The sequence below is a fragment of the Ammospiza nelsoni genome, chromosome 18, assembly GCF_027579445.1.
Source record: "Ammospiza nelsoni isolate bAmmNel1 chromosome 18, bAmmNel1.pri, whole genome shotgun sequence".
NCBI lineage: Eukaryota > Metazoa > Chordata > Aves > Passeriformes > Passerellidae > Ammospiza > Ammospiza nelsoni.
Genome location: NC_080650.1, coordinates 10,292,975 through 10,307,606, shown reverse-complemented (window position 1 = coordinate 10,307,606; position 14,632 = coordinate 10,292,975). Strand labels below are relative to the sequence as shown.

The following is a 14,632-nucleotide window of genomic DNA, read 5'->3' as shown; positions in this document are numbered from 1 at the left end:
CTGGGGTAGAGTCCCACACATGGTGGGCATGTGGCTTGAAGAGAGCTGGTGGGGTCTGGGAAATGACAATTGACAGCAGAAGAAAGGTCCCTGAGGACCGAGGTGTTCACGTGGCTCTCCTTGATAGAGCATCGTTCTCAGTGGTCACTGGTGTCACTGTGTCATGGGTGTCACTGTGTCACAGGTGTCACTGGCATCCACGCCTCCTTTTGCAGGGATCCAAGGCTGGGGTAATGCATGAGGGTGTGACTGAGTCCTGGCAGCGGGAGATGCTGAGCAGGTGCCTCGTGTCCCTGCCCTGTCCAGAGTCACAGTAGAGGCAGGATGGCAGGATGAGGACATGTGGCACTGCACTGCAGCCCTTCCCCTCGCTTGCACAAGTGGCTACAAGCAGATACTCAACAGCTGAGCACCGCCTAGAAAGGAGAGGCCAAGTTTCAGTTTCCTTCCCTGCCTGTGAGGCTCCTGATGCCTTTCCCCAAAAGCATCAAGCTGTATTGGTGGGGCTTTGCCCAGGCATTTCCTGAAGCAGCTCTGCAGTCCAGGGTTCATTGCTTTCATGTAGATGGGTGTCACCACTCAGCTCTTCACTATCATGGCCAATCTCAGAGCACTCTGCTCCTTGCAGCCCAGAGCTGCCTTAGTGCAACATGGTCTCATACCAGTGTGGTGGTTTCATGTAACAAGGAAATACAGGAATGCTCAAATCTTCATAGGCAGAAAGGATTATTTGTACTGAGGTATTATGGATGTTCTATCCCACAGGGAGGCTGAATAACACTAAAACCCAAGCCACCAGCCTCTTACCTGCTGCTTAGAAGGTGACTGGTACCTGTTCTAGCAGAAAGCTTGATCCTGTGAGCAGAGATAGCAGCTCCCTGTGGGATGGTGTGTTAGCACCGAAGTTGCTGAGCAGGGCAGGGCTGAAGGTGCAGCCAGCTCTGTCTGCTGTGGGACAGTGTAGGTGGTGGCCTTTTGAAAGCAGCAGGAAACAAACTGGGGCCTGCCCATGGGTATTATGAGCTGGGAGAATGTGTGAAAATTGCATTACAGCAGCAGGACATCTCTGAACTGAGCCTGGTGCTCCTCACTGGCTTATGATGGCAGACTGATAGAAGAGCTGTAAAGTGCCCATCCAGTGCAGAGGGCAGGTCCCTACTTGAGTATTGCAGGATTTCCAGCACTGCAGTGTGCTGGAATACACCAAAAAAGCCACGTTCCCTCTTGTTGATCAAGTCATGCAAAGCAGGCTCTGGTCATTGATCCAAAGGACCTTTGGCTACCTGCTCACTGAAGGGCTGAGTAGAAACTGACCCCCAGGCAGGGACAAAACTCCTTTCTGTCAGGCTATAGCCACCATTACTGCATAGGGCAGAGTAACATGCAGGCTCTCCAGAGCTTTGTAGACACCCTGACAGCCTTTGGCTTCAGTGAAGGCAGATGCCAGTGTGCTTTCTGAGGATGGAGTCTGCCAACCCAGTGTCAGAGACTGACTGACATCATTGGGAGTAGGCTTCCAGTGAATTATTAGTTAGGCTTTTGGGGGCCTAGCCAGTTAAAATGCCAGTTTTCTTACTCTGCTTGGGAGATGTGTATGGCTTTGGGGAAAGGTGTGTGACTTGCTGAAGCCCCCAAACTACTTTTGGCCATTGGAGGAATAGCAGGTGCCTCAGGACTGAACATGCACAACTTTTATCCAGTCTGTAATCTGTTGTAGATGGTCAGTCTCCTGGGGAGAAATCTGTGTAGCTACAGCCTGCAACTCTTACCTCTGTAACAGGAGGGAGCTGGAGAGGACAGTGACACCACCCATCTGTCCCCTGCCCTGAGCTGTGAGGAGCCTGGATCCCAGCGAGGGTGAACGGCCACGCAGAGCTCCAGGGGAGATGGTGCCCAGGCAGGAGCTGCACTGAGGGCTCAGCTTCCACCACGGAGAAAGCTACATCTGTCAAAACATGGTATTGCTGGGGCCAGAGTGACTCCAGTCTCAGTGGGATGGATGAAGGATGTCACAGCTGCCAGGGTGACACAAATGGCTCCCTTCTGTCCTCTTGCATTCAGCTCTCTTCTTCCCCTTCTGCTCGCTGTGACAGAAGTTCTCAATCCCCTGCACTGCTCTGTCTTGGGGCTGCTTATTTCCTTCTCCAGCATAAGAATGCTTTTAAGACAATCAGAGAATTCTTCACAGCAGAAACTGGACTGTGTCAAAGCGCCTAAAATATACCCTGAAGTTTATCACTTCATGTATAGAATAAGAAAAATTTCTTTCTACTAGAATCACATTGTCAATTTGCAAATCTCCAATTCATGTAAACATTTGGTTCAGACCAGGTGTGGTGTAAATAGTGCAGAGTCTCAAGGGTTAACTCCTTTGCCCCCTTCTTTTTTACTCAGTGGATCAGACTTGGGTCCATCAGCAAGCTGGGCAGCTGCCCCACTCCCCATCTTGAAGCAGGAATTGTTGGAGAGTTTTCTCTTTTTCAAATTAATTTTTCTTGAAGAAGGAGAAGAGCCGGTTTCCTTCGGCCCCGCCGGGCTCGTCCCCCTGCTGCTCCGGCCTGGGGGAGGGCCTGGCGCCCCGCCTGGCGCCACTGGAGAAGGAATAAGCAAGCTGGCTCCATTCCTTCGGGTGTTTGTCCATCAGCTGCTGGTCAATGACCCTGTGCATGTCATCCTGCAGCAGAGGGACAGGACAGGGCCGTTAGTGGCAGCTGATGCCAAGGGGAGCTGGGGCGGGGCGGCTGAAATGGGAATGGAACGTGCAGTGATGAGATGGAGCAGGGATGAGGGAGCAGGGACAGGTCTGTGTCCCCAGCCCACAGCAGGCTCAGCTGTGCCCACTGCCATGAGGCTTTTCAGGGAGTGAGGAAGATCAATCACACAGTTCTGAGGGACAGATTGCTCAGGTGGTCTGGCACAGGAGCTCTGTGCTTGTTTGAGACTCTGTGCCGCCCCTAAGCTGCGTTCCTCTGCAGCCTGCAGATGTCCCCTTTGGGGAGAAATAAATAAGAACAAATGCAGCTGAAAGCAGAGGCCAGAAGAAGGATGGAGGTCTGTGCTGAGCAGGTCTGTGTGCACCTGGGGACAGCAGGGGTGGCAGAGCTGCTGCATGGCCACTGTCACTGGGGCTGCTTTGGGGATGGTGCTGAGGGGCTGGGGCAGGTGTGGGCCCACCAGATCCCTCCTGGGCTTTGCACCAGACTCACCAAACAGAACTGAGCTCATCCCTTAGAGCCCCTCCTTCCCCTAGAGCCAGCACAGCAGTGGGAGCTCTGACTGACAGCTCAACATGAACTGTGGCTTTTCAGGTGTACCAGGAATGCTCTGATTTCGTCCATGTTTGCTGCACAGTGAAGCTCCTTTATACAAAATAATTACCCAGTTCTGTTGCCACTAAGAATGTGCTAACATGTTTCTTGAAAACCTGGCTATAAATTTTACAGATTTTAAACTTTCAGATCCATTGCTTCTCCTATAATTGAATATTTAAGCTTAGTGAAAATGTGTGTACATAAACTAGCCCCACAGGAAGAATCAACTAGTCCCCAGCAGTCTGGTCCCTGACTAGGGCTGAGGACACTGTCAGGATACTCTGGATGGGCTGGAGTGGTGAAGTGCTGTTCATTCAGCACCTGGTGAGGGGAGGCTGTCAGGGCAGCCCCAGGACTGAAGGGAAGGTGCTGCCATTGCCCAGCAGGTGCCCCAGCTGCTCTGGATTGGAATCAAATCAGCCAGCTGGGACTGCAAACTTAATAATGGCTGATCTCTTGTTGCAGCATTTTCTGTAGGGAAAAGGATTGATAGCCATGACCTGGGCCTGAATTTAGTATGGGGGCTTCCCCTGTGGGAGCAGGAGGGTGCAGAGCTACACAGAGTGGGGAGGCTTTGGGTCTTTTTAGAGCAGGGCTGGAGAGAGGAAAGGCAGAGGGAGAGTTGAAGAGGTTGAGGTGAACATCAGTATGAAGTATCAGTGAGACAGGTTTCCAGAGCTGAAGCTGCCATGTGAAAATGTACAGCACTTGGATTTGGAAGGCACCTCTTCTGCTAAATGAAGTAGGTACCCAGGCTCCTGCATGGCAGATCTGTGTCCTTGGTTGACCATACAACAAGGGATGAGAAGGATTTATATGTATATTTATATATATATATATATATACACACAAAAATATCATATATATATATATAAATACAGTATGCATTATTGAGAGAGCACTGCATTGGATCCCTGTCTGTCAGATGTGTGAGTCAGAGAGAAAAGCACTTGGATGGGGAGGATTTTTTGCTTGAATCCTATTTTGCAGCCTGTATGATTATGTCCTTAGAGAACACTGTCATCTTGTTGACAGCCCTTGGTGAAATGCAGACTAGAAGTGTGCAGAAGCAAAATGTTACCAGATTAAAGAGTCCAATTATGCCCAGCTAAAGCAGAGACTTTTATCCTATTTTATCAGAAACTTTTCTGCAAATTCCTTTGAAAAACAGTCCCCAAAATACATAAATCACCCCACTTGTTTTGTGCCTCTGTGGCTGAGCTGCTGCTGAGGGGACAGGAGGTGGCTGGAAATGATTTTGCTGCTGTGTAACAACACCTCAGGTCAGTATGTCGGAGGCAACTTACTGCCATGAAGTGGCCTGAGCCTCAGCTCAGAGAGTTGATGGCAGCAGGTCTGGGGTTGCTGTGTTACTGCAACAGGACCTGTTCTTAATCCCTAAGCTGGGTTTATTCCAGCACTAAGTAGGCCTAACTTTATAGCACCCATCCAGACAGCTCCTGTGCAGAGCAGAATGTCACTTGGACAATGAGGCTGAGAGCAAAATCCCAGTCTGTCTTTCAAGAAGCTTTCCATATACTAAATATGTGGCTAGAGAGGGTTAATAAAATGTGCACCTCAGCCTGGCTTTGCCTGTGGTGCCCTGGTAAAGCCTCACCATGGGGTGCAGGATGCTGCCCTGACTGCTGCTGGGATGGGGGGGTGGGCAGAATATTGGTGGGTGATGGAGACCCCCACTGGCCCCTCTTGCCAGATGATGGTGAGGGCAGAGGAGGATGTGGGTGATGGTGGCAGCAGATGGAGAGGGGATGGTGGGTGTGGGGAGCTCACCTCAAAGGCAGGAGGGGTGTACGACTAAAGCTGTTGGTACAGGAACTGAGAAAGGCCACTAGATCAGAAACCAAAGGAGCCAGATAGTAAAAAGCCCTGAGGAAGCAAACTGTAAGCAGGAAAAAGAAAAGAAAGAAGAAAAGAAAAGGGAACAAAAAATAGAGAGAGAGAGAGAAACGAAAACACAGTGGAGTTGAAACAGGAGCGAGGTTGTACAGGAAAGGTTTCTATTGGTCAGGCTGGTTTTAGTAGAGCTGGGGGCTTGCATGGTCTGCAACAAATCACTATAAATGGCACAGACCTTTGCTCTTGAGTCTGCTCTATTTTCTGCTGAAGTAGCCCTCCCTTGGTGCTGGTTTTGGGAGGAGGCAGCTTTGTCTGCTCACAAGGGTTTTCCCCACTGACCCCAAGCAGAGCATCTCCAGGGCACTGTGGAACTGCCATGACTTTGTTTTTTCACCTTGGTGAAGAACTGGAATTTTAGCTTCTCCTTCTTGATGGATCTTCAGAGTTTATGCAAACAGTGCAGCAACAATCAGCACAACTTTGTTCTCCCGCCCTTCTGCTCCATCATGGAAAAGCACAGACATGCTGTGCCCACGTGTACCAGGGTGTGCCTGCCTGGGGACACCTCTTGCACAGACCCCTCCCCACCCCAGGGCAGAGCAACATGCACATTTCCCATGTGAGTCTGCTTCTCCATTTCCAATGAGTTTAGAGCTGCAGAATTCACTGCTCACAGCCAAAAGGGTTGGAGCAGGGAGGGGCAGCTCCCCCTGCACCCCATGAGCATCGCTGGCTCCTGCAGAGCCAAAACCCCCAAACACCCCCAAACACCCAATCCATGGGTGCTGAGGCAGAGAACAGGACACACCCACAGGAGGGGGACAGTGGGCTCATGCCTCACCTGCCAGGCCTCCAGCTGCTGCGAGAGGTTCACCTTCTGCTGGATGGCATCCAGGAGTTGGCTGTTGAGGGACATCATGTCGATCTTGCACTTGGTCAGCTCCACCTCCACCGCGTTCTTCCTGCGGGGACAGAAATCCAGGCATGGCACCTCCTTCTTTCTAAACAGTCAGGCATATCCAAACAAATCTACAATTTATGTCTTTCACTGGCAAGTCCCCACATCCTAAGGTGTTCATCTCTGTTGTATTCTGAACAATCTATTAATCTGAGTGAAGAACTTTTGACATCTTTACCTTAAAACCAGCAGATTTCTGAGATGCACACTGTGAAGAATACTGAAAAAACTCAGATACACTGCTGTGTAAGGTAATAGTGTGCCTGGATAATGTGCAAGATGTGCCAATAAAATGGAGACCTAGAACAAGGTAGAATCTATATTCAAATGTTTTCTCTTTTCCTTCTGTTTACATGCATAGAAAACAAATGATATGTGCTAAAAATCAAATGACTCGTGTCTGATTGCTCCATCGATAAATTGCAATATAAAACAAACATTAAAATCTCTTAAAGAGCACAATTCTGCTTCCTTCAGTCAAGTTCCCTTGGGACTTGACTGAAGGAAGGATCTAAGGAAGAAATGAAAGAAGAGAGCTTATCACAGCATATACTTTTCAGGAATGATAAACGGTCAAAATTATTTAAATTAAATGTTAGACTTTAAGGAAAGCTCCCAATTTCAGTGGCGTTGTCCCAGCCCTTGGGAACACCTCTGCTGCATTTCTTCCCAGACATCTGGTGGCCATTGAGTGTGTTATGCCATGGACAAAGTTACCCAAAGAGCCCCAGATGCTCAGTGGCTGAGATGTTCCAGCTGCTCCTTTCTTGGGGAAAGGAATTGTCCTTCAGGATGGAGCAATTTCCTAAGCTGCCCAAGCTGGGAAATGCTGCTCATCCTGCTGGGAGCACACAGGTGAGCACAAAGCTTAAGTTTTCAATTAATTGCTGTGTGATAGGAAAGTGTAACATGACTTGCTGGGAACCATCTTTCCTTGCAAACATTTTCGAGAGAAATAATTGCAGCTTATTAACTGTAGCTCATTCCTTGTCTCGTAATAGCTCCCTTGTGCTCCCCTGCAGAAGAGCAATTTGGGAATTTGTGTTTATATTCCAGGTACTAGAATACAAACAGAAATATTCCAAGGTTGCTTAACACTTCCAGGTGTTATATTCCAGGTACTGGTTGCTTAACACTTCCTCTGAAAGGATCCTATTTTCCTATTGCTTCCCATGTTGCCAAACTTCAGCTTCAAGCAAAAATTTTCCACACCAGATGTCTGCCTTGGGCAGTGATTTTATTTCTGTTCAGAGCTAAGGATTTTTGGGGGGGATGGGATGAACAAAAGAAACTTAACCCTTGGGCTGTGAGGTGGGAAGAAAATCACGAGCCTCCCCAGGCAGCAACCAGCCCACTCGGTCTGGGAGGGATGTTTTCACTTCAGTGACAAAATGCTCTTGTCTGCTTTCCCTTGCTGCCACTCTCTGCTCCTTCATCCCCCTCACTCGTGCCTCATTCCCACAGCTCCTGCACTGCAGGACAGCCAGCCCCAAATACTGCTGCTTTGTCCAGCAGGGTCCCAGGGAAGTGGGGAAGCTGTGCCCTTGCACTGCGGGCTGTGCTCTGAGCACCTGAGCAGCCTTTTGTTCGCTTCCCCGCCGCTGGGTGGATGTTTCCAGGATGGATGGCAGCGACAGCGTTGCCATGGCCACGGCAGAGCCAGCAACCCACAGGCACCGGAGCGTCACAGCTGGGATGCTCCTGCTCCTTGCCAACAGAGGGAGGTGTTCCAGAGCACAGCCGTGGCAGTCTGGTGGCCAGCTAGTCCAGCAGGGGCAGCACAGGCGATCCAGCCACTTACAAAAAGGGATGCTGCAGGCTGATTTAGCTCCCGCACCCTCTGAGGTGCAACCCTCTCCTGTGCTCCTCTTCTTGTCCAGGGCTTTTCCCCTAAGAAGCTGGACTGGTGGTGTCCTGGCCCACCTGCTTGTTGAAGGGATTATCAGAGGAATCCTTTCTAGCAGAGCACAGAGGGGTAAAGGTGTCTGTCCCTCTCCTTGGGGCATTTTGGCAAGCCCAAGGACAGAGCTGAGAAAGGGGGATTTGGGGTATGGGGGAGCAGAACTGCACAGATCTGTAAGGAGGATGGGCAAAATAAAGAGCCAAAGCAGTGGGAGAATCCCAAAAGGAGAACCAGAGAATTACAGGACTGGAGATGCAAAAAGAGACCTTGGAACAGGAAAGGAGTGACCAGAGGAGTGGCTTAGGGAAGAAGCCCAGGCAGGCTGTAATGGGGATGATCAGGAAAGCAGGGCTGTGTGTCTGGAATAGCAAAGGAAGAAAAATTGACAAATAGGGCAGACCTAGTGTTTGCATTTAGCTTCCTGAAGTCCTCTCCTCCTCACTGTGACTCACACCAGCACCAGGGATGGCACAAACACGGCTCACAGAATGCTCCTAAATGCCCCCAGTCCAGCTGTGGGCAGCTCTGCCTTTAGCATCTCCTGCCCTGCTCCCAAGCTCCTGGCAGCATTTCCCAACACCAGCACTTTGTCAGAGCTGCTGTGGAGAGCAGGAAAAGCCACTCCACAGGCATCTCCTGCCATCAAGTGCCGCCCAGGCTGGCTGTGGCGCTGGTGGCACTCACTTGGCGATGGCCTCGTCGCGGTCCCTGATGGCCTGCAGGAGCCGTTCGCTCGCCTCCTTGTCCTCGGCCCCGCCGCGCAGCCGGTCCCGCTCCTCCTTCAGCGTCGTCATCTCCACACTCAGCAGCGTCACCTGCGGGCACAGGGAGCCTGTGAAACCCGGGGCTGCTCGGGACCATGCACAAGTGTGCGTGTGGGGAAAGCCACATGGGCCAACCTGCAGGTTGAGAGATCCCCTGGTCATAGAAAAAGCTGTGTCTGCTGAGTGGGGCTGTTAGTGCTGGTGCCACCCTCCCTGAAAGGTGCTGAGTGACTCTGGGATGCTGACCTGAGCGAGATGTGCCACCAGGGTGGCCTCAGCAACGTGCAGAAACAGCACTGAAAGCTGGGCAGGGCAGGACCCACCTGTGACTTTGCTGAGATTATGGCATCAGTGCTAACATGTTGTCTCTCTCCAAGCAATTTGTACACATCCTTTGAGTCTGCTTGTTATAATTCTGATCTTTTCCAGGGTTAAATTACTGCTAACATAATTTACCAGCAAATAATATTTTTTGAAAGGATCCTTACATCTTCTGAAGTAATATGAAGCTGTAGACAAAGGATGTGAAAATTCTCTTTCATGCCATGGAAGGTGCTACTGGCACATCTTACAATTTTAATTAGACTTTAAAATATGTCTGGAGTCTTTAATAGTCTGAGAAATGATCTATGGTTTTGGTCCTGTGCAGAGTGAGTTAATAGGGTGTGAAATCATGCAAGGATTGCATTAGCACAGCTTCACAGTATTTCATACACATTTAATTTCTTTGTCTAGGGCACACACATGCTCTGTTACACTACTCCACCACCTGGAAACCCTTCCAGCGTTTGACCCACCTCCTGCCTCTAAATGCAGCTCAGTAGTGCTTGAATCTTCAAAGAAATCTTTAAATAGAGGGCAGACAGTCAAAAAGGGCTGATCACATCCAGGGCGTGGGAGGATCTGCTGTTAGTGAGGCACGGCTGGGCCGGGGGGAGGAGGGTGTGACTGCACCCTGTCTGTGCAGAGACTCCCCACGGGACTGGGGGGCTGTGCCGGGGCTGCCAGGGGATTGGGGAGCTGTCCCTCCCTCAGCCCCACATGGGGAGCACCTCAGAGCAAGGATGTGACACAGAGCAGTGGTGATGGAGGGATGTAAAAGGTGCTGAGCACTTCTACAGAAATCCCAGGAGACAGAGGATCCAGAGGCCCAAAACATGATGTTTGGGGATAGGTTTGGGATTTTAACTGGTTCTGTCTGGGCTTCAGGTAAGAATGGAAGGAAATAAACAGGCAGAAGGTGTGAAATAGCTTCTCAGTGTAGACAGAGAAGGGAATGGCTCCTGTTTCCACCCGCTCACTCTGCTCTTGAGCAGGAGCAATGAATGTGTGTGATGCCACAAGATCCTAAAAGCCATTTAGAAGCAGCTCCCCTTTGATTGTATCAATACCAGTGCCAGAACAGAGGGATGAGGAGGCAGCAGAGCACTGCTTCCCCCAGGTGGACCAGATTTCCACATGCATCAATTTTCTGTAGCACTGAACAGAAGACGATGTTGCCTCTTAAAGAGGTGGTGAGAGTAATTATTAACCTGCAGCAAGTGTGAGGCTGGATAACAGGCAAAAGCTGTGGGAGACATGTACTGGCTGTGGGAGGCTGGAGCTCCTCTCTGAGAGTAATGGCTGCTGCATTTGTAGCTATGCCTCATCTTCTCCACATCACACAGAAGTGTGAGAAGAAAACAGAACTGCAGTCCTCCCTGTGCTTACTAAATATTCAGAGCTTTGGTAGCTGGGGACCTCTAAAAGTAGACCCAGGGTTCCAGACCTGGAATCCAGGGCTAGTCTTCTGGTCCCTCCTGGCTGGAGAGTTTGGGGAGATCAGACAAGCCTCAAATCTGTGAATAAGTCTCTAAATGTCTCTGTCAGCACTCCCAGGTTGCAGAGGTCGAGCCCTTGTCTCTTGTCTCCTCCATCTCACATGTGTTTAAGGGCAAGGGAAGCTGTGTGTGGTGCACAGGACTGCAGCAGCACAGCCAGGGCAGGGGCTGGCTCATGTCTCACTGGGGGCAGAAGACTGGACCTTCACAAGTGTCTCTTGTGGTGGCCACACTGCTGAGAGGAGCAGTCCTAGGAGAAGGACAGGCTCCAGGGCTGCTCCCCTCCCACACTCTGCCCTGATCAGCTGCTGTGGAAGCAGGACATTTCCCACCCTTGCACACACACAGCCACCACTGCCAAGGTATTTAATGATGCTCTCACTCTCTTCCCTTTGGTGGGAGCTCCCACAGCCCCACACAAGGCTGTCACACCCCAGGTTGTGCTGACTTTCTGAGCAGGGCTGTGTTTTCCTATTTACTCTCCAAAGGGTGATACAGCATTGCTGGGAAGACCAGCCAAGGACATGTATTCATTCCATGTTCCAGTCCAGTTGCTGCTGCTTCTGCTGCAGCCTCCAGATCCCTTCCAGCATCTGGAGTCTTGTCCCACAGAGCCAAGGACTGCCAAGCACCTCTTTGGATGCCTGTGTCCATTTCCTGCTCTTGGCACAGGGCTCAGACACAGATGATGCTGGGTGGGGGTGCAATGAGTGTAGAGTTGGTGTTGGGGTGACCATTCCTTGCTGTTGAGGTTGCCTCAGCTGGTCCTGGAGGTGCTGTCTGGAGCCAGCCTGGCCACAAATAGAATTCTCTGGGAGTGCTTTTCTGAGGGTTTGTGATGCTGCTGTGGAAGAGGTTAAGCCCTGCTCCATGCACAGCAGAGCAGCACCTTTATATCCATGGAATGGTGCACATACCCTTCACAAGGGCTCAGTGCAGCAATTCAGGTCAGCTGAACTGGATACCTTTGGGTTTCCAGTACCCCATATCAAGAAGCCTCATACCGTGAGGTCTTCTGCTGAGAATTTAAATAACAGACTGGCTAAAAAGTGGACTGGGAGAAAGGCCTATAGGAAGTCTGGCTGCTTGAGATGATGCTTCAGATGGGCCCCAGACAATTTGTCAGAAATTTTCATCCTAAATGCTTAAATCCTCTGCATTTGGTTTAACAAATCTCCCTCATCCAACCGTTTTGGCCTAAATCCTCCTGGGTTATTGATCATGTTGGTCTCTTTGATGGAAGGTGTGTCTTGGAGGATGAACTCTGCTGTTACAAGACCACATGTAAAATGTTTGGGAGTTGCTAACCTGGCTGTGCAGTCGCTGCAGCTCCTCCAAACTCTGCCTCAGTTTCCCCCGTTCCCCCTCCATTAACTCCCTCAGGGCTCGTGAATCCTCACTGGTTCTCCTGATCTGCTCCTCTAAGGTGTCGTCGTCGCTTCGCCGAGAGCTCTGAGAGCGGGAGAGAAACCTCTTGCTCAGATTTCACTTTAAAAAAGGCAATTGTATTAATTTGGTACCAGTTTGGGATGAGGGTGCTAAGCAATGAAAAAGAAAATGTGAATGTGACTTTGGTAGAGCTTTTTGTTTGCATATACCTCCATAACCAAGGGTGCTCAACCAAGGGTAGTGCTTCCACACATGATGCAAAGAGCATGCAGAGCTTGGCATAAACCAAATTTACAGAGACCTACTGCCCATTTGGTAGCCCATGTGGCTACAGTCTGTTTGTGGACCTTTTACAGGACTCTCTACGTTTTATTTAACAAATACAACTTCACCTCTATACTCTGTCTATAGGTACTTAAGTGAGGAGGGTGAGTACTCCCTCACAGCCCCCTGCAGGGGTTACACTGTTTTCCTCACCACAACACCCCAAATAAGCACTAATGGCAATGCAACCCACTTGTAGGGAATGGGACCAGGCCTGATTTGAGCCACAACAAAAAGCAAGGTGTTTTGTTGTAATTCTGCACTTCTGTGGATGCTGAGTGGTCCCTCCATGCCACCCCCTCTGCCCAGCAGCCTGGGGACCAGATCCTACAGACATCATCTTGTGCCAGCAAAACCCTTAACCTACCATGAATTTGAGTTTGGCAGCTCCTGCCAAGACATTTCTACCAATGACCATTCACAAGGACAGAACCTCCTGACATAGGGGTTATGATGTTTTTATGGTACTATTGCTAATAAAGCAAGGTTAGGAAAATCTCAAAGGAAAGAACTGAACTGTGATATGTAAGACAACCTGCAATATATCCACGCTGAAACTCTAACTTACTGAAAATCTCAAAGTAAGCCTACTTTTATTAATTTTCCAGAATGACTCCCAGGCCAATGACAGCTGTATGGGCTTGAAACTTTACGTGGTCTGAGCACTTCAGGGTGAAACCCCACGTGCTTGGCTCTTGACTGACCATTTGAGACACAAAGAGTGGGCTGTGCCCTGTGCCACAGAGAACATCAGGGCCTTCAGGATCCAGCAGCACCTGCAGCAAGCTCTGGGCTAGGGGACATGTCCAAGGCAAGGCCTCTCAGTGCCACCAACTCACCGTGGAGTCTGCCCCGTCCAGCACGTTCTGGATGAGTCTCTTGAGCTCGCTGAGCGCGGCGCGCAGGCTCCCGGCGGGCACGTCTTTGGCTGAGGAGGTTTCTGAGGACTCGTCCATGGAGGAGTCGGTGGACACGGCCGAGTCGGCGCTGTCGTTGCCCCGCAGGTGGGAGCAGAGGTACCTCACCTGGCAGTACGCCTCCCACAGCTGCAGCCTCAGCTGCAACAACAGAGCCTGCCATTAGCCTGGGCCGTCAGCGCCGTGCACAGCCTCCCTCCATGGCCAAGTGCTGTCACAGACATCTTTCATGAAAAATCCTTTCCTTAGGATTTTTTCTCCTGAGAAGCCGAGAGGCCTCAGGAACAAAATGTAAACAATGGTTATCTGCTGCTGTGGAATGCAACAGGTGCATCTGGGATTGGTCTCATGCAGTTGTTTCTAATTAATGGCCAATCACAGTCAGCTGGCTTGGACTCTCTGTCCGACGCACAAACCTTTGATATCATTCCTTCTTTTTCTATTCTTAGCTAGCCTTCTGATGAAATCCTTTCTTCTGTTCTTTTAGTATAGTTTTAATATTATATATAAGTCATAAAATAATAAATCAAGCCTTCTAAAACATGGAGTCAGATCCCCATCTCTTCCCTCATCCTTGGACCCCTGTGAACATGGTCACAAAGTGCAGTGTGGGATTTCCAGCCCTCACAAATATTTGCCGTGTTGATTTAGAAATGGATGCAGAGATTTACTTTCAAATGGTCAAAGGGTGCTGATGGCACACCCCAATCCCAATTTCCAGCTCCAAATCCAGATCAAATACATTAAACTCCCTTTTGTTCTGGGACCAGAGGCCTGTGGGCTTTCCCAGAGCTGGAGGGCAAATACCTGTTCTCGTTCTTGCTCCAGCTCCTCTGCCTCCATGCTCTGCTCTATCTCAGAGAGCAGGGATGTGCTGGTTGTGTTGAGGTTTTGGAGACTTTTCTCCTCGCTGAGCTCCTCCACCTTGCCCTGCAGCTGTCGGTAGGACAGCCTCACCTCCTGGAGCTCCAGCTGGCTTTGGTGCAGCTTGGGAAGAAAATCAAGGAAACAAAAAAATATTAATGGAGGCAATATGGACTGGATCAATCTCTTGGTTTGTGAGGGAGCTGGGAGGGAGGAATGAGTGACACAAAACAGGGTTTCCAGCCAGGAGGAAAGTACTCTTGGCTGGTATTGCTGTTTATTGGAGCTTAATAATCTCCAAGTGTCATTAGACACTGTTTAGAATCCAGAATACCCAGAAAGATAAAAATAGCAGATTAATCAGCACTAAAATGGAGAACATTGTGAAGAAGTTGGGACTCGGGTAAAGAAATTTGCTGAAAACAAAACAGCAGGAAGTGGATCCAAAGAGAAAGTGCTATCTACATTTTTTTAAAAGAAAATTACAAATATACTTTTAGGAAAAAATATTCAGGGTTGTTTTGC

The 14,632-nt window shown here is 49.8% G+C and overlaps 1 protein-coding gene across 1 annotated transcript in view; it reads right to left on the bottom strand.

Moving 5' to 3' along the window:
• Positions 1-2,403: 2,403 nt before the first annotated feature.
• Positions 2,404-14,632, bottom strand: part of BICDL1 (BICD family like cargo adaptor 1) — a 44,663-nt gene continuing 32,434 nt past the window's right edge. The window contains exons 6-11 of the mRNA XM_059485091.1: positions 14,051-14,230; positions 13,166-13,384; positions 11,922-12,065; positions 8,714-8,844; positions 6,010-6,130; positions 2,404-2,674 (exon numbers count right to left, since the gene is read on the bottom strand). Of these exons, the coding sequence (XP_059341074.1) occupies positions 2,486-2,674; positions 6,010-6,130; positions 8,714-8,844; positions 11,922-12,065; positions 13,166-13,384; positions 14,051-14,230 (984 nt within the window). The 3' untranslated portion in view covers positions 2,404-2,485. The remainder of the gene's footprint in view (positions 2,675-6,009; positions 6,131-8,713; positions 8,845-11,921; positions 12,066-13,165; positions 13,385-14,050; positions 14,231-14,632) is intronic.